The sequence below is a fragment of the Alexandromys fortis genome, unplaced genomic scaffold (assembly GCF_014885135.2).
Source record: "Alexandromys fortis isolate MF-2015 unplaced genomic scaffold, M_Fortis_MF-2015_v1.1 scaffold_1, whole genome shotgun sequence".
NCBI lineage: Eukaryota > Metazoa > Chordata > Mammalia > Rodentia > Cricetidae > Alexandromys > Alexandromys fortis.
Window position 1 is genome coordinate 41,082,229 of NW_026067927.1, and position 17,583 is coordinate 41,099,811.

The window sequence follows — 17,583 nt, forward strand, 5'->3', positions numbered from 1 at the left end:
TAAGGAGAGGCTCATTTGGGCTCGTCATTCCATTCTTTCATAAAATGGCCCCATTGTTTTGGGCCTGTGGCCAGGCAGAACACCACAGGGTGTGTGTGGCCAGGGAAGGAACCACACACTTTCACAGCAAAGGGAAAGGTAAGAAGAGACCAGCATCCCACAGTCCCTTCAATCCACACCTCCTCCACCAAAGCCCCACCTCCTAAAGACCCTACAGCTTCCCAACAGCATCACAGGCTGGGGACCAACTTTTTAACACACGAGTCTTTGGGAACTCTTACCTAAACCATACTATGTGTGTTTTTCTATAGCTGTGATAAAACATTGGCCAAATCGCAGGGGGGGAAGGGGTTTGTTTCATCTTACAATTTCCGGGCCGTACCCCAGCACTACAGGTAGCCAGGACAGGACCTGGAGGCAGGAACCTGGAGGCAGGAATTGAAGCAGTGACTATGGAGGGAAAATGCTTGCTAGCTTGTTCTTTGTGGCTTTCTCAGCCTGTCTTCTTATATAACACAGGGCCATCTATCCAGGGGTAGTATCAACCCCAGTAGGCTAGTCTCTTCCACATCAATAATTAATCAAGAAAATGCTTTACAGAAATGCACACTAGCCCACATGATGGAGGCAAATCCTCAACTCAGGTGACTCTTGTGCCCAAAAATAAATAAATAAATAAATAAATAAATAAATAAATACAAAAACAAACACGCACAAAAAAACAAAACCTAACTAAATAACACAATTAACCCCTTGTCGATTTGACACACAGATGCATCACTATTAAGCCATAACCCAGGATCTCTTGTTACTATCACAACACCAAAACATAATAACTCTAAAAGTCCCACAATCTTTAAAAGACTTGGTGATTTAAAAATACAAAGTTTCTTAACCGTGGACTCTTAAAATAAAAGTAAACAAATCCAATAGTTTCTTATATCAACAGGGGAGACCAAGGGCACAGTTACAGGCAGATCAAAACAAACCCAAAATTTAACTCTGTAAAAAGTGCAGTGCCCTATGTCTGGGACTCACACACAATCTTCTGGGCTTCAAAGAGCTTGGGCAGGTCCTCAGTACTTCACTTTATTTACTGAAGTAGGGTCTCCTGCTGAGCTCAGACCTCACCAGTTCTGGCTCCTATAACTGTACAGCTTCCCTGGGGATCCCCTGTCTCAGCCTCCTGAGTGTTGGAGATATGGACAGGCTACCAAGACACCCTGGCTTTGGTGTGGGTTGTATGCATTCGAACCCCACTTTTTGTGTTTTATCCACACACCCATCTCCCTAGCCTCAGAGCAATGTCTTAAAACTTCTTTCTGCGTGTTTATCTTTACCAGCACAGCCTTACAGAACCTACTATGAATGAAACAGATAACACCCGGTGCTCTCACGATAAAAGGAAGGGGGTTGGGAAAGATAGGACACTGGCTTGACCCAACTGTTGCCCCAACACGTTCCCCCACCCAGTCTTGTGGACTGCAAGAAGCCACATTTTAAAAACCATGCTCTGAACCGACTGAGGTCCTGGCAAAGTTTAGCAGGCCCAGGTATTGTTTGAGTTTTGATTTCTACACAGAGTTATAAAGTGACCCTTTAGGTGAGATCCTTCTCAATGAGACTTAGAAGTTTCTTTTCAGCACATTTATTACCTTTACAGGGTTTTGTTTTGTTTTGTTTTGTTTTAGTGTTGCCTTTAATGCTAAGCCTCCCTTTTATAGAAGCTATACCCTTTTATACCTCCACCTCCCACCCCCATCCCCCACTCCCTCTATCTGTTGCTGGTGTTGCGCTTCAGATAATCTGAGTAGCCTGTTAGGAAGAATTCTTGGAAGGTGTCGCTGTAGAAGATTCTGGAAGGGATCAGGTTCAGGAGCATTGCCTGGAACAGAAACATAGGAGTGTCTGAGCAAAGCGAAGAAATTATACCTCAGCAAGTCCTTGGAGTCACTCATTGGAGGATGACTTTTTCTGACTACTATGAAGATCTTGCGTCACTTTGCAATGGGGAACTTCTTAGACACCCGGGCTGTCCCTTTAAATGCCTTCTGAAGGACTTGTTAAATTGCTCATGGGCTGACCACCCCACCACACCTCTTTGTTGCCCTATGGAGCATTGGCTAGTTCTTCCTGAAACCCCATCTCCCCAGGGGCTTTTGTACTCTTTCCTTCCCTGTTTTCCCTCCCTTTTCCTTAGCTAGCTTTCCCATAGCTAAGGAAAAGCGTTCCTTTAGAGGCTCAACTTTACTGAAACACAGAGCCACGGGAGGCAGAGGCCGCTGCATGGAAGAGCCAGGTGTTCCTGTTTTTCCTACCCAAGAACTCCCAGGAGCCACTAAGTGGAGAAGTGGAGTCGCGTGGTTGTTTATAGGCTGAGGCCTCGGCCTCAGTTCTTACTACTCTCCCCTACTGCTCTCCCTGGCTGTACTGCAGCTGGCTGGCCCTGTGAGCTTGCTGTGAAAGAAAACGCACACCCTTCCTCCCTTGCTTCAAAAGAAGTCATTGATTACCAAGATTTCATGAGCAAGACAGCCACAGGTTTCATCCCCAATAGTGACGTATTTCAAGGACTCTTTAACAAACTCATCCGCAGTCTTGGTCACCATGTTGGTATTTAGATGCTTTGTCATTGGGGTTGAGACAGCATAGGGGGTCAGCACCTGCAGAGAGAGATAAAGAGCAGGACACAGCGCTGTAACGGCCATCAGAGACTGAGGTGTGAACGCACACTTCACCATCCATCCCAGCTCCTTTCTGCCTGTGAAACGCTCTAAGGTCCTTGATAAAAGATGCAAAGTTGGCACAAAGCTGGAGAACAGGAGGTTTGGTTGCTCAAGATGAGGCCTACACTGCTCATCTCAAGGGGCTCAAACGCCCTTCAGAGCACACACGGCAACTGGGAGACTCAGCAAACAAAGTGCAAGGCAGCAGTTAAAGCTGAAGTTCAGGACTGGGGATAAGATCGGAAGCCGAGCGCCTGCATGAGGCCCAGAGTTCGTGTCCCAGCACTGCACACACAAATAAAAGGAACTCAGAATTGAAGTCCAGCGAAGCATAAATCACTCAGCATAATTTTGTCCCGAGTATTGCATTGAATGGACTTACAGTAGACAGTCAATCAGTCAGAAGTGGCGGCACAGACCTTTAGTCTAAGGCTGAGCGATGGAATTGGAAGTCCAAGGCCAACTAGGCTACTAATAAAACTCTGTCTCGACAGACAGATTTATTCATGTTCCTTTGGAAATCAAATTTAATTACATACCCAATCACACACATACATACCTGCTCAAACATGTATATGCCAGCTCACAACATACATACCTGCTCACACAACATACATACCACGCAGCAAAGGGTCCACAGCATGTTTCCCCCAGACAGCTCAGGCTAATCTTACACGAAAGTAAGTAAGAATGTAGTAAGGATCAGCCAGAATTCCTGATCTTCCTGCCTCCACCTGCTGAATGCTGAGGTCACTGGCATGCACCTCCATACCCATTTTTATGCAGCGCCTTAGATAAAACTTGGGGCTCTGTGTGTGCTAGGCAGGCACTCAACCAACTGAGCTACATCCCCAGCTCCCACAGCATCTTTGAGCAAACACATCCATATGCAATTCCCCTCCTCAACCAACACCAGCACGAAGGGAGGCCAGCAGAAATCCCAGCAGCAGGAGGGGGTGTAGAGACAGCACTTGGCCTGGTCTTGGTCAGGGAACCCAGCAGAATCACTAGACCATCTTCACATGTACAACCTGCAGTGCAAGGGATGATGGACCACCAGCCAGCATTGCAAGAGATGATGGACCACCAGCCAGCATTGCAAGGGATGATGGACCACCAGCCAGCATTGCAAGGGATGAGAGACCACCAGCTAGCACCGCAAGGGATGAAGGACCACCAGCCAGCCAGCTGGTTCCCTCTCGGGAGTTCCCACACTGTCCGCCTCACCTGGATAATGATTCCTTTCGCTCTGTATTCCACATGCAGGGCCTTGGAGAACGTACACACGAAAGCCTGCAGTAAGAGAGAAAATACCTCAGGTCTGGAGTTTGCTTCCTCCTGCCCTTATAGACGGGCCCCTCAGGTTCCCGAGAGTATCACAGACACTTCCTGCTTGGAGGAAGAGGAAGAGAGAGACCTGGAGGACTTGTCACTCACCTTGGAAGCCGAGTACAGGGCATACAGAGGCCAGGGACAAAGGGCTGCCCCAGAAGAAATGTTCAAGATGAGGCCTTTCCGCCTGTAAGGCAAAGGAGCAAAGGCAGCACTGTTGCTGCCCCATCCCACTGCAGCAAACACACCTGAGGGCTGGGGCTGTCAGAACCCACCCTCTAGGCTTCCGTGGTTTTGCGAGAACTGTGAGGGAACATCCCCCATGATCTCAAGGAGGACACTGCATGGTGATGTCACTCTCTGCAGTCTTGTAGGGCTTGGTCTCCAAACAGGACCTCTGCTAGGGCAATCATATTCCCTGCCAAGCTACGAAAACCCAAACTGGCTCAGACAGGAAAGGAGAAAGGGACTCTCCAGTCTCCAAGGGACCACATGCCCTGGAACCCTTTGGGCTCATAGGGATGGTGTGATGTGGTGGGATCCATCTTAAACGGGTTGTGCTCACTCCAACATCCCGGCGCTCTTCGGGGCTCTTGCTTATACCTCTCGAAACTTAGTTGGTTTTGTTTGTTTCATTTATTGAGACATATTTATGTTGCTATATCATCCAGGCTAGCCTCGGCCTTACTATGGAACCCAGACTGGTCTTGAATTTGTGGTGATCCTCCTACCTCAGCCTCCCTATTGCTGGATAAAATTCGATTATATTTAATATTCCCAGTTAGATGCCTGGAGTGGGGTTGCAAGAAACCGCAAATCAGAATACAAAGCTACCCCCTTCTTACTCTAGAAAAAATAAACTATCAACTATTTGCTCTTAATGAATAATGGGTGATGAAAACCAGTCCCTCGTGCGTGTTGTACTAGGGTGCCCCAAATATGGACTATTAGAGAGACTGGGGGCAGGCAGTTTCCAGGGGAGTGGGGTACTCATTCTGACAGAAGATGGAATTCACAATAAAAAAGGACATGGTCTTGATCTGAGGCCAACTTGCATCTTTTATGTTCAACATGAGTTAATTTTCTTTGAAAGCCAATGTGTTTTCAAACAGCTGTTCTCAATCTCCTTCTAAAACATGTTACAGTTGACCTTCACATACACACATGTATGTGAAACACTGGCCTGGCCTCCCCCCCCCCCCCCCCCCCCCCCCCCCCCCCCCCCCCCCCCGTAATCACTGTGTTCTCTCTTCACAGGTTTTAGCCACCAACTGAAGCAGCAGCTTGACGTGCTCCCTCCACCACCACCAAGTCCCCAAGCAAGGTGGCTGCCAGGACAGAAAGCCACCTTGCTCTCTGCTTCTCCTGTGACAGGCCTTACCTTGACTCCATGTGCTTCAGAACAAGCTGTGTCATCTATAAGAGAAGGCCAGGGTTAAGCCTTGGAAAGGAAACTAAGTAGCAATCAACAGGGTCCTTGGAGGAAGTTGGGGAAGCTTAATCTTCCAAAAGAACCTTGAAAGTTATTGGCAGCCTTAGAGGCCGTTCTGGCAACCTGAGAATCTGGCTAGAAGCCACAGCAAGCAACCTAGGCAGATGACAAACCTAGACTATTCTCTAGCCTCTTTCTTAAAGTAGACAATCTCCCTTCTAGCATTCTGGAACCATGACTTACCGCAGATAACTAAACCACAAATCACAAGAGATTATCGGGCTGGAGACCGAGCTCAGACTGCTCCTCCAGAACCCATGTCAATACGGCATCCAGTGCACCTACCCACATGCAGGAATACATATACCCACATGACTTAAAAATAGTAAAATAATCAATTAAATTTTTAAAAAAGAGCCTAGTCCACAAATAGCTTTGAGCTCAATTTAACAAATACTGAACAACAAACACCTAGAAAACCCAGCCCTCTATCATCTTTTCTGACATAATAAACGTCCTTCTCTTAGAGACTACTAAACATTTATTAAAATATTAACTTTTAGGGAATTGCTTTGAAATCCTGAGGAAATATTAGTATCTTCAGGCCTAGTGCATTCTGAATGCAAAAATAGGGTTTATATACTGGAGAGAATGAACCTATCTCTGTTTTCCAGATGAGAAGAGTGGACAGACTGTGGCAAAGAGCAGTTTAGTTTCAGTTCGAGGAATGTTTCAGCCTCTGTGTTTTGATGTGTTAGCACACGTGTTCATCACGTACCTTGACTACAGACGTGATGTTGCAGTGGATGAGACTCTGCAATAGATAATCACAGACAGAAGTCAGTCCAGTCCTCGGAGAATTGTCCTGGGAATAAGTTGGCGCTAACCAAACACTGAATGTGCAAAAGCTGAGTTCCAATAACTTCATTACATGCTCAAGCTGCATTCTGGCTCCTAGCTGAGGCTCTGTGGCATTGTTGTGCCGTCCTGCCCGTATGTGAGCCGTGGCAGGAGAGCAGCCTTGAAAACTCAGGATGGAATAGAATCATAGGTGGTTAGGAAGTTTTTGATGAGCAGAGATGAAAAGGCACACCCTTTGTGTCGGGTTCTAGGGTGAGGAGAAAAATATCAAGAAAAGCACCACGCAGCAGAGTCTGCCCTGACCTGATTCTTGTCTCTCTTCCCTGAATCCTGGTGATCAAGCCAGGGGTCCATACCTGGCTGAGAGACAAAAGCAGACACGAAAGGGAAAAAAGCTCACCTGGATCTCACCGGGAGTGTTCAGGAAACGGCTTGGGAGCAGGCTGGGGAGCATTCCAACATTGTTGACTAACAGAGAGAGGTAAAGGATGTCAGAGCAGGTGGGAAATCTTTCTACAGAAACATGTGCAAAATGATTTCTGTGTATGGGTGCTCATTGCAACGTGATTTAATAACAACAAGGGAATGCAGGTCAGGGAGGTGACCCAACGAACAAAGCGACTGCCGCACAAACACCAGGACCTGAGTTAAAATAGAAAAGAAAGAAAGGGGCCTGGGGAGATGACTCAGTGGTTAAGAGAACTGACTGCTCTTTCAGAGGACCTGAGTTCAATTCCCAGCAACCACATGGTGGCTCATAACCATCTATAATGAAATTTGGTGCCCTCTTCTGGTGTGCAGGCATAAGTGCAGACAGAACACTACATACATAATAAATAAATAAATCTTTTTTAAAAAGAAAAGAAAGAAGAAAGAGAGGGAGAAAGGGAGGAAAAAAGGAGGGAAGGACTCAAAATATAAGGATGAGAATAATAGAAGAAGATATCTGACATTGACCAGTGGCCTCCATATGTACACAGACACAGACAGACAGACAGACAGACAGACACACACACACGTCCGTTTAGAATGTAAAAACATTACAACTTGTGATAGGAGAGTTTTTTCTTTCTAGAGACAGGGTTTCTCTGTAGCTTTGGAGCCTGTCCTAGAGCTAGCTCTTGTAGACCAGCCTGGCCTCGAATTCACAGAGATCCGCCTGCCTCTGCCTCCCGAGTGCTGGGATTAAAGGTGTGCGCCACCACCGCCCAGTGATACGAGAGTTTTTAACCATACACCTGAGGGTAAGAACTTCTGATCTCTTTCCTCCACCTCCTGAGGGTTTGGATTACAGGTGTGCACTAACATGCACATGATATGTAAGGTGATGGAGAAGGAACAATTTGAAGAACTCTGTTATTGCCATCCACAAATGGATCACTAGGATTGAACTCAGGTCATCAGACTTGATGACAGGTGTCTTTATGCATCAAGCCATCTCACCAGACCACTCCCAAAGGGGGCTTCGATAGTCACTGAGGTGATTATCATATTTAAATTGAAAAATCAAGATTTGCATTTTTAATATACTTACCTAAAATTCCAATTTCTAAACCTTTAAGTTTTTCTTTAATATGGTCATAAATGTCTTCTTTGGTAAAATCTGCTTGCACAATCTTCACACGGCTTTCAGTGGTCCCCTCTGTATGAGAGACCACAGGTGTTTCTAGTAAGCCTGAGTACAATCATCCCTCTTGACCATGAAGTCCACAGCAATACAATAGATTTTGTAGGACTGGAGAGGTGGTCCAACACTTAAGAGTACTTTCTGTTTTTATGGAAGACCCCAGGCTGGTTTCTAGCACAAACATTAGGTGGCTTACAACTCCTGTAACTCTGGCTTCAGGGGATCTGATAGGCACTTGCACACACCAACACAGACATACACACATAAACACAATTAAAAATTACAATGAAATATCTAAAAGAGAGTTGGGACTGTGTTTCTCAAAGTCATATAAAAATCATCAGGAATCTTGTTAGAGACCCAGATCTGCCTCTACCCCAGACCTACTGGTTCAGACATACTGGCCTGAGCCAGACTGGCCTACATAAGCCACCAGATGATTGACACAAACTCAGGTTTGAGCCCCTGGAGGAGGACTGTGCACACCCTCGGATGCTTTCATAGCTCAGCAGACTCAGGTCCCCTCAGCATAGACACAGGAGTCCTTTGCTCCAGAATCCACATACATGGCAGCTTGTCCCCCACAATCCTGAGGGAGCAGACACTCTTCTTCCCATTTCCCAGAGCAGCAAATTGAGGACAAGTTAGTCCACTAACTTGTCCACAGAACCTATTCTTCACTCCAAGTTTAGCGCCTTCTCTGTGGTTTTGCGCTCACTTGCCCGGGGAAGGCCTATATAGATAGGCAGTGGTAACAGCTGCAGGTAGAGGTGCCCCAGTCTCTCTCAGAAGAGCCTTGACTTTGAGTCTAGACCCAGCTCCTCTGATCAAGCAATCAAGAGACCTTCAATATAAAAGGCATGAGTTGCTTTCCTATAACATGACAAAAAGCACATTTAACACCATGAGGAAGACACTCAAGAATGCCTTGGTGCTAATCGGAATGACTCCTAATATCCAGATGCCAAACAAAAGCCAAATTCACCAGTTCAAGGGCAGGGAGCCTCCACGGTTTGAACGCACAGCCCTCACCTCCACAACCTTCTTCTATTCTATACCTCCCCCAAAGAAACAAGGCTGACCCAGGACAGCCTGCTGTGGTTTAAAAAGCCTTCATAATTAAAGATTCATACCTTTGCCTTGATACTTTACTTAATTATTAACTGTGTAATTATTAAAATTTAATATCTAAAAATAAGGATTATGAGCATAGAAACAAATAACAGACACTATTTCTGGCTTCGAAGGAAGGGACGAAAGCTAAGAGGCAGCTAGGGCTCTGGCTGAGCAGGGCTGATTCTGAGGGTAAAGGCCCAGAGAAAACTTTTCCTTTATCCAGGCCACAGAATTCAGGGTGACAGCCTATGCCTTATACCTTGTCCTTCCCTTTGTATACTGGGCCCTTCTGTATACAGCGGACAGGTGGCAGCCCAGGCTTCCGGCAGCAGACATGGCATGAACAGGCAGGACAGTGCCGTGTTTGACCAGTTCCATGCATACACACCCCCCTTGCTGTGTGGGATCACTCACCAATCTCCTCTGCAATGGCCTGTAGCTTTTCCAGTGTCCGGCTGATAAGTACAACGTTGAGTCCATGTTTGGCCAGCTGCAGGCAGGAATGGAAAAAACAGAAAGATGCTAAGCAGATGGGAGGCCTTAGTTGTGTAGAAGGTCCTTCTGTCCCTGGCTGCACCATAAGTCTCCTGCTTCCTCCTGTGATGGAGGTTCCCATGCTGTGAGTGAACAGCCATTGTGGGTAAGGCTGAAGCCAACAATGTAGCTGTTGTAAGTGTCGCTATGTGCCCATTATATGGCAAGAGTCACTGTGAGAAGTCTTGGCAGGATCATCATCTGGGAGTCCCTGTTTGGAACTGGTGGGGCTCCCTGTAGCCAACTGTAAAGTCTGGGGGTTGCAAACCTTACTTTTTGATAGAGACTCTAACTGGACTGGAACTTATCCACTAGCCCCAAGGTTTACCTGCCCTCACCACTCTAGTGCTGGGATCACAAGCAGGCATCAGATCACCTGGCTTTTCATGTGTGTACTGGGAATCGATCTCAGCTCCTTCAATGCAAACACTTATGACTGGCCTATCCCTCCATACTTTTGTATACTGGGAGACTATCAGGGTAACAGGGCTTACAGGCAATGCCAGGCTGCCCAACGCTGTGAGCTCTGGTTCCCCTCTGACAAAGCATCTCCTAGATCTACATGGCACCCAGAGACTCAAGGTGTGCATCAGAGACTAACCGGACTCTGTCTGGGTATTTTCACTAATAGTATGCACTCATTACCTTATCTTCCATGGGCTCCATGGCCCCTGTTGCACTTTCTGCAAACCTTAATTTTGATAGAGACTCTAACTGGACTGGAACTTATCCACTAGGCTTAACTTGTTGGCAGGCAAGCCCCAAGGTTTACCTGCCCTCACCACTCTAGTGCTGGGATCACAAGCAGGCATCAGATCACCTGATCTGATCTGAGTTGAGTTCTACTCCCTTGCAATAAAACAATTCCTCAGTCACTCAGCATGAGCCTCCTCCTCCTTTCTTCTTTGGAACACTGATGGGAAACTATCCAAATCCATTTTCCCAAACTGCAATTCATAAGTGCCTGATAAAAATCCTTTGACTTTTGCAGCTTTTCATCCATACTTGTCTCAAAGGTGTTTACCTGGTATAGGTGAAACAAATGTGAGTGTGTTTTCAAAAACCTTTTCATCTTCCTTACGTCTTCCTCATGTAGTAAGCTAGTTATGGGGGTGGATGTGTTCAAGAGAGGTGCTAAGATAGAGGAGATATCACTGGGCCTAGCAGGATGCTCAAGTGCTTGTCACACAAACGTGAAGACTCGAGTTCAAGCCTCGGTGCCCATGTAAAAATCCAGATGCAAGTGCTGGGCGGTGATGGTGGCGCACATCTTTAATCCCAGCACTCGGGAGGCAGAGGCAGGTGGATCTCTGTGAGTTTGAGACCAGTCTGGTCTACAAGAGCTCCAAAGCCACAGAGAAACCCTGTGTCAAAAAAACAAAAACAAAAACAAAACAAACAACAACAACAACAAAAAAAAAAAGCCAGATGCAGCACGACCAATAAACTCAGTGCAGGGGAGATGGAAAGAGAACTATTCCAGGAGATAACATGTCTAGTCGGTTAGTGAGTTTCAGGTTCAGCAAGAAGAGACCCTGTCTCCAAAGATACACTCAGCATAAGTCTCTGACTTCCACATACACATGCATACACACGAGTATGCACAATCACCTGAACACACACACTAAGATATAATAGACAGCGGATCATAAGATGATTTGAGAGAGAGAAAAAAGCCAATATTTGTGCTATTGTGGTACAAATTATACATTCACTTCTTGTACCTAGCTAGTAAGAGCTTCCAGGCCTTGCAACTTCCTGCACATTGGGAACGATAAGAGTCTCTTTCCCGTGCAGGAGAGGATAAGAGCATCATTCCACATGAGACAGAAATTCCAGGAACATCTCCTGCTCCTTCTTCAGTCTTGGTCCCTCATTCCTACCCCCTGAGAATCTTGGAATATTCTAAATGCTAAGTGTCTCTCAGAACACCAATGACTCAGCTGCTATCTGGAGACCCTAGAGAGCTTCAGGGTTCAGGATAGAAAACTGCCTAACTTTGGAGTGTTTGTGTTATAGCAACAAGAGCAAATGAAAGCAATAAAGACAAACCAAAAGAAAAAGCCAGCTCTAGTAAGTCCATCAAAATCAGCATTAAAGCAATTAAATATTGTTAGAAGCAGACATCGTGAAAGGCTGACTCTTACTGGAGACACACCAGTCCTAGTCCTGGTTACCTAGATGATAAGCTTTACACGGAAGAGGTTACACAACAGGGGGTAAAAATACACCAGCTCAGCTGGAGGTTTTAATTGCTGGACGAAGCAATAGACATTTGGTAAGGAAACAGTATAGAAACCACACAAATAATAAGCTTCCTCTTATGAATCCATACCATCATGAAACAAGAGTTCATCCTCTGAACGCTGTCTCTGAAAATCCTGGTAAGAGCTGAAGGGAAGGCTCAAATGTTAGAAGCACTTGCTGCTCTTCCAGAAGTCCTGAATCTCCTCTCCAGCTCTAGGGGATCATCTGCAGGCACCTGCACTCGGGTGCACACACCCTTTCTCCAGCGCATAAACATAATTTAGAACTTTAACTTAAAAGTTTACACTATACATGTTTTATATACATAGACTTATATAGAGATAACATGTTCTCTTTTTAATTGGCACGTGGTAATTTTAATGTGACATTTCAGTGTGTGTGCACAATGTGTAAGGACCACTTTGTGGCCTGGCATATCCGGCATCTCAGATACAGATCACTCATTTGTGTTTGAATATTCAAAATCCTCTCTCCTGTTTTGAAATAACCAATGAAGTTGTTGTCTAAGCCCCTGGACATTTTAAACTCTCAGGCCACAGCAGAAGCACAGCTGGGGCAAAGAAGCCAGGTAAAGAGTACTGGGTCCTGCCTTTGCCTAAAGCCATTAGCCCAAGTGCCCTTCTCTGCCTCAGAACTGAGTGCAGGGCATGTGTACAAAGAGGAGATGAGCCTTAACAGCCGAAACCGGGCAGGAAGTGAGGAAAGACTCCCTCCAAAACACCTCTCCTCCAAAGAGCACAAGGACCTGCACAACAGTATGCAGGGCAGACTCCTCAGCCCTGAACAGCTGACCCAGGAACATCTGTGGGAGGCAGCAAACCTGCCAGGCAGAGGATCCAGCAAAGGGGAAGAGACCAGCAGGGAAGAGAGGCTGCCATCCTCAGAGGATTGAGAGAAAACCAGAAAGGCTGTTTCTTAAAGCTGTGTTAAGCGTGCGCGCGCGCACACACACACACACACACACACACACAAAGTGTTCTCAGGGAAGGTATTCTTGATTTCTTTGGAAAGGGCAGACAATTAGACAGTTCTAGCCAGGTGTGGTGCATACGCCTGCAAATCCCAGCACGTGAGAGACAGGAGGGGTTGCTGCAACTGTGGGGCTAGGCTGAGCTGTGTAGCAAAACCCTGCCTTAATTAAAGTATACCCTGGGCTATACAACAAGAACCTGTCCCCTTGTTTTAGTTATTTTTAATTTTTACATCAAAAAAGAACATAGTAAAATAAAACAGGGCTGAAAAGACAGTGCTGTGGGTAAAACCATTGCCCTGCAAGCATGGGGACCTGGGTTTGGATCAGTAGGAACGTGCAAAGCCAGACCAGGCAGCACACATCTCTAACATTGCTCCTACTGCAAAGTGGAGATGGGTGGTGGAGAAAGGCAAAGCGCAGAAGCTCACAGGCCAGCTAGGCTGGCATATGGAGTAGGAGACAGCAAGAGACCCTGTTTCAAAAGAAAAAAAAAAAAACAACAACAGAAACAAAACGAAAAAACCTGAGTGTTAATAATAAGGCAATAAAGATTAAAAACAAGTGATTTAAACTGTCCCACAGAAAGAATTCCAGGCACAGATTATCTTCTGGGTAAATTCTACCAAACATTTCAAAAAAAAAAAAAAAAGCCAATCATTCCAAAATTGCATAATCCTTTAAAAGAATAAAAAGGAGGTCAAGTTCTCTCTTTTCATGCAGTGCCTATAACCTTGACACCTCAGATTCTCTAGAAGACAAACACCGTCATTTAGTCCAGCTGATCATCAGGAAGCACAGCCCACGACTCAGCAGTTCTGTTCTCATGGATGCTGTTAACTGACATGCCTGTCCTCTAAGAGACAGAGGCAGGCATATGGGAAAGCACAGGTGTCTGTGGACTGAGGAAAGCGTGGCTACATTGGGACACAGGGGATGCTACAGTGTAGAGTGATAACGGGGCACCATTTCCTGCAGCCACCAGGAACATTGCCTCCAGAATGGTACTGTTCTCATCTGCCACACTGTGGGGGGGGGGGGGGAGTAGCCCCCAACTGTTCAGATAAAGAGGAATGAAAATAAATGACTTTGCATAGTGTTTTTTTGTTTCTGGGATTCTCTGGCCATTAACAACCAAAATACGCATCATGTGACCACAAGCCAACTCTATACTATTTAAGGCTATAGTTTGGTGAATAGGGACCTCGGCTTATCTTGGGTACCGTCAGGTCCTATCAGTCTCATAAAGAACAAGTTGGCAGTGGAGTCCAATACTGAAGTTCAATACCAGCCTAGCTGGCAGCCTTCCTGATAAGGTACACATGGCCAGCACTGTAACATACACAGACACACACGCATGCATGCACCCCACCACTAGAACAACTGAAGTCAACTTAATGGCCATCCCTGAAGGCTGGCACCAGACATGAGACTTCCTTGAGATAAATCCACCCTGAGAACTGTTATGGAGAGCAGGGCTGTCCGAATATCTGTGCTGGAATCACAGCCCCCAAAAAGAGAATGTCAAATATCCCACGTAAATATCCATAGATGAAACGTAGGATGCAGGCAGAGGCTTTTCTTGTTACACGCCCAAACAGATCGCAATGCGACTCTTGCCCAGGGGGACCACGATGACGAGATGCTACCTGAGAGATTCTCATCTGTATCACCTCGAATATATTGACAACCAGGAATATGCATCTCCTGTACCACCTCCCTTCTCCCCAAAGGTCCAGTCCCTATCTCCTTTTGCCCTACATAGAGTCCAGCCATTTTGGCCCCTCGTGAATCTCACACACGGATGGCTTAGGATGGTTTGAAATCTGTGTCCTTTTGCATGTTATCTGTCTGCCTCTGTCAACTCACTGACTGAAATACCCAGCCTTCTGAAGGAAACAAGTCCCCAAGTTGAGCCTGGCAGTGGTGGCTCACGCCTTTAATCCCAGCACTAAGGAGGCAGAAGCAGGCAGATCTCCACATTGGAAGCCAGCCTGGTCTACAGAATGAGTTTCAGGACAACCAGGACTACACACACAGAGAAGCCCTGTCTCAAAAAAACAAAACAAAACAAAACAAAACAAAAAAAGCAATAAAGGGAAGTTGAGAGTAAGATTTAGAGACAGAGAGCCCTCACTGTTGCTCAATGGGCAGAAGCTAAATTACAGGGTAAATTCAGACACTAGCAGTCCTAATAATGCTAGATCCCCCTTCTGGGCACAGGGTTAGGCAGAAAGTCGCAGTCTTCTCTGCCCAAGAAAAGATGAGCGTGTACAGTGGTTTCTCTCCTTTTCCCTTTACCCAGAGCAGACTGCCTGTGAGGACCAGAAGGATGCTAATTAGATAGAGTTCTACCCAGGAGAGCACCCATCACTGAGAGCCCTCTGAACGTTATCAAAGCCCTTTCCTACTGCCGGCCATAGTCTCAACATCTGCATCTACACATAACTAAGAGTTTTCTTTTTAAAAAAAGATTTATTCTTTTTTATTTAATGTATTTGAGTTTTTCCTATTGTTTCCTTTATATCTCTTTAGACCAAAAACACCCAGAATCATTACCAACCCTCTGGGAAATGCAATTTAAAGTAAGATTTCACCAAGCAGTTTTAACTATAAAATATATTGACAAAAATAAAATATTAATTAGGGGGAAAAACCCAAAACCCAGAGTGGTGGCAATTCTGGGCTGAGGGTGCCGTGGAGTCCCCACCCCCGCCAGAATCTGTCACAAATGTGACTTAAGAATGAAGGACTTTTGTCTCCCCGTTCACTTCATCAGCTTCCTGGAGGGGAAGTTGTCCATTAAATGGAAAACAATTTGCATTTCCAGCACAAAGGGTGCTCTTTGCCTGTGGGCTCCAGCCTCTCCTTGGTGGCGCCTTTTTCTGGAGAGAGTTTCCAGGCGGCATGTGAAGTGGTCTGGGCCGAAGTCTGGGCAGCATTGTCCCCTTTGTGTGCTCAAGCAGGACTCAATCTTATTTTGAGAAAGTCGGGGCTGACAGGCCCCATATGCGGGTCTTCAGCCCCTTTTCAGAGAGTTAAGCCCCCAGCAAGGCCTTTCCCATAATGCACTGCCCACCAGTCCCCGATCTCTGCAGCGACTGCAGGACTGAATGGGAGCCTGGGTCAAGGAAGGTGCTTGTGGCTGCTAATCTACACGCGGGGGTGGGAATAAGACAGGGCTGCTTCTGTGTGGGAGAGAATAGAAGACAGGGCTGGAATTCAGGTGCAGACAGAGAGCCACAGAGGTGCAGACAGAGCCCACCCTCTGCCTCCCAGCCCCTTCCGAAAGTATTTTTTGTTTTGTTTTGTTTTGTTGTTTCCCACCTGCTTTGGTTGATACTTGAAATTCCTTGGACAGGAGGCAAAGCCTCCCCTACCACTTTAAAGGTGAATGCGGATTAAACTTAAATGAGCACAGAATAGGCTTCCGGAAAGCCAGAGAAGCGCGTTCCCCCGTTCCTGCCTTTAAGCACTCCCTTGAAACGTCCAGTTCTTTAATTAAGATGGAGCAGCGGATAAATCAGAAATGTGAACCAAATCCCAAGGAAGCTCACAGAAAAGGGGACGTCTAAGGACAGAGTGCGTAGGCAAGGGTGGAAGAAGGCTTGTGGGTAAGGTGCCTGGCTGTGCAAGCCCAGGGACCTGAATACCCAACCCCAGGCCGCATGGCGATAGCGATGTTCACCTGTAACCCGCGAGCTGAGGAGGCAGAGACAGTTGAATCTTCAGGACTAGCTAGGTAGCTCCAGGTGCAAAGAGAGACCTTGCCTCAAACGAATAAATAAATAAACAGACAAGTAACATTTTACTTATTTCGGGGACACCATTAGAGGAGACACAGTTATCAAGATCAGAGAGACTTCGGGAAGGAAAAATAACACTTCATAACAGTTGGAATGCAACATTTCAGATTCCAACTGCTTTTTGCTAGAGTAATAATAATTGTCAATGTATCATCAAACCCAGTTTCTTTTATTTAATTTTTGTATTTTACTTTATGTGCATGGGTGTTTGCCGTCTATAAGTGCATCATAAGCATAGGATACCCATAGAGCCAGAAGGAGGTGTTAGGTCCCTTGCAGATGGAATTACAGACAGTTGTGAGCCACCATGTGGGTGCTCTTAACCACTGAGCTGTCTCTCCGGCCCCAAGCCTGTTATTCCTATGTTATATTTTGGCATCCAAACATGGCAAGATCAACACCAATATATGGTGTAAGGAAACAAAAGTAATGACATGTATGGTCATAGAGGAAGACAATGATACCAACCTCTAACCTCCACGCATACTCACATGGGTCAGCATATTCATGTACACATACATACACCCCCACACACACACCCCACATAGGTAATAACTGTTATGATCCGGCCACAATATGGCTGACACTTCTGGGTTCCATGGCCACCAGGTTTGTCCCACATGCAGTATGGTTGCATCACCTACGTATGATGCAGCTGTGTGAACTCTTGCCCATATGCGTGAGCTCCGTCATCTGCATATGATGTAACATGTGCGCCTGTGCTAGGCAGCCCTTAAAGGTTGGAAGTGCCATCTTCAACACACTCTCTCCCTCCCTCCTCCTTCCCCCCTCTCCTCTCTCTCTCCTCTCTCCTCTCTCCTCTCTCTCTTTTCCCTCCCCCTCTCTCTTTTCCTCCCTCCCCCTCCCCCTCTCTCCTCTCTCTCTCTCTCTCTCTCTCTCTCTCTCTCTCT

The 17,583-nt window shown here is 46.2% G+C and overlaps 1 protein-coding gene across 2 annotated transcripts in view; it reads right to left on the reverse strand.

The window, feature by feature from the left end:
* Positions 1 to 1,632: 1,632 nt before the first annotated feature.
* The window catches only part of Hsd17b3 (hydroxysteroid 17-beta dehydrogenase 3), a 29,014-nt gene continuing 13,063 nt past the window's right edge, over positions 1,633 to 17,583 (reverse strand). Inside the window, exons 3-11 of one of the 2 annotated variants that reach the window (XM_050144504.1) lie at positions 9,509 to 9,584; positions 7,886 to 7,993; positions 6,752 to 6,819; positions 6,269 to 6,304; positions 5,440 to 5,474; positions 4,164 to 4,272; positions 3,954 to 4,019; positions 2,514 to 2,663; positions 1,633 to 1,885 (exon numbers count right to left, since the gene is read on the reverse strand). In XM_050144504.1, the coding sequence (XP_050000461.1) occupies positions 1,775 to 1,885; positions 2,514 to 2,663; positions 3,954 to 4,019; positions 4,164 to 4,272; positions 5,440 to 5,474; positions 6,269 to 6,304; positions 6,752 to 6,819; positions 7,886 to 7,993; positions 9,509 to 9,584 (759 nt within the window). In that variant the 3' untranslated portion in view covers positions 1,633 to 1,774. The remainder of the gene's footprint in view (positions 1,886 to 2,513; positions 2,664 to 3,953; positions 4,020 to 4,163; positions 4,273 to 5,439; positions 5,475 to 6,268; positions 6,305 to 6,751; positions 6,820 to 7,885; positions 7,994 to 9,508; positions 9,585 to 17,583) is intronic. The other variant, XM_050144505.1, reaches the window with a different exon arrangement.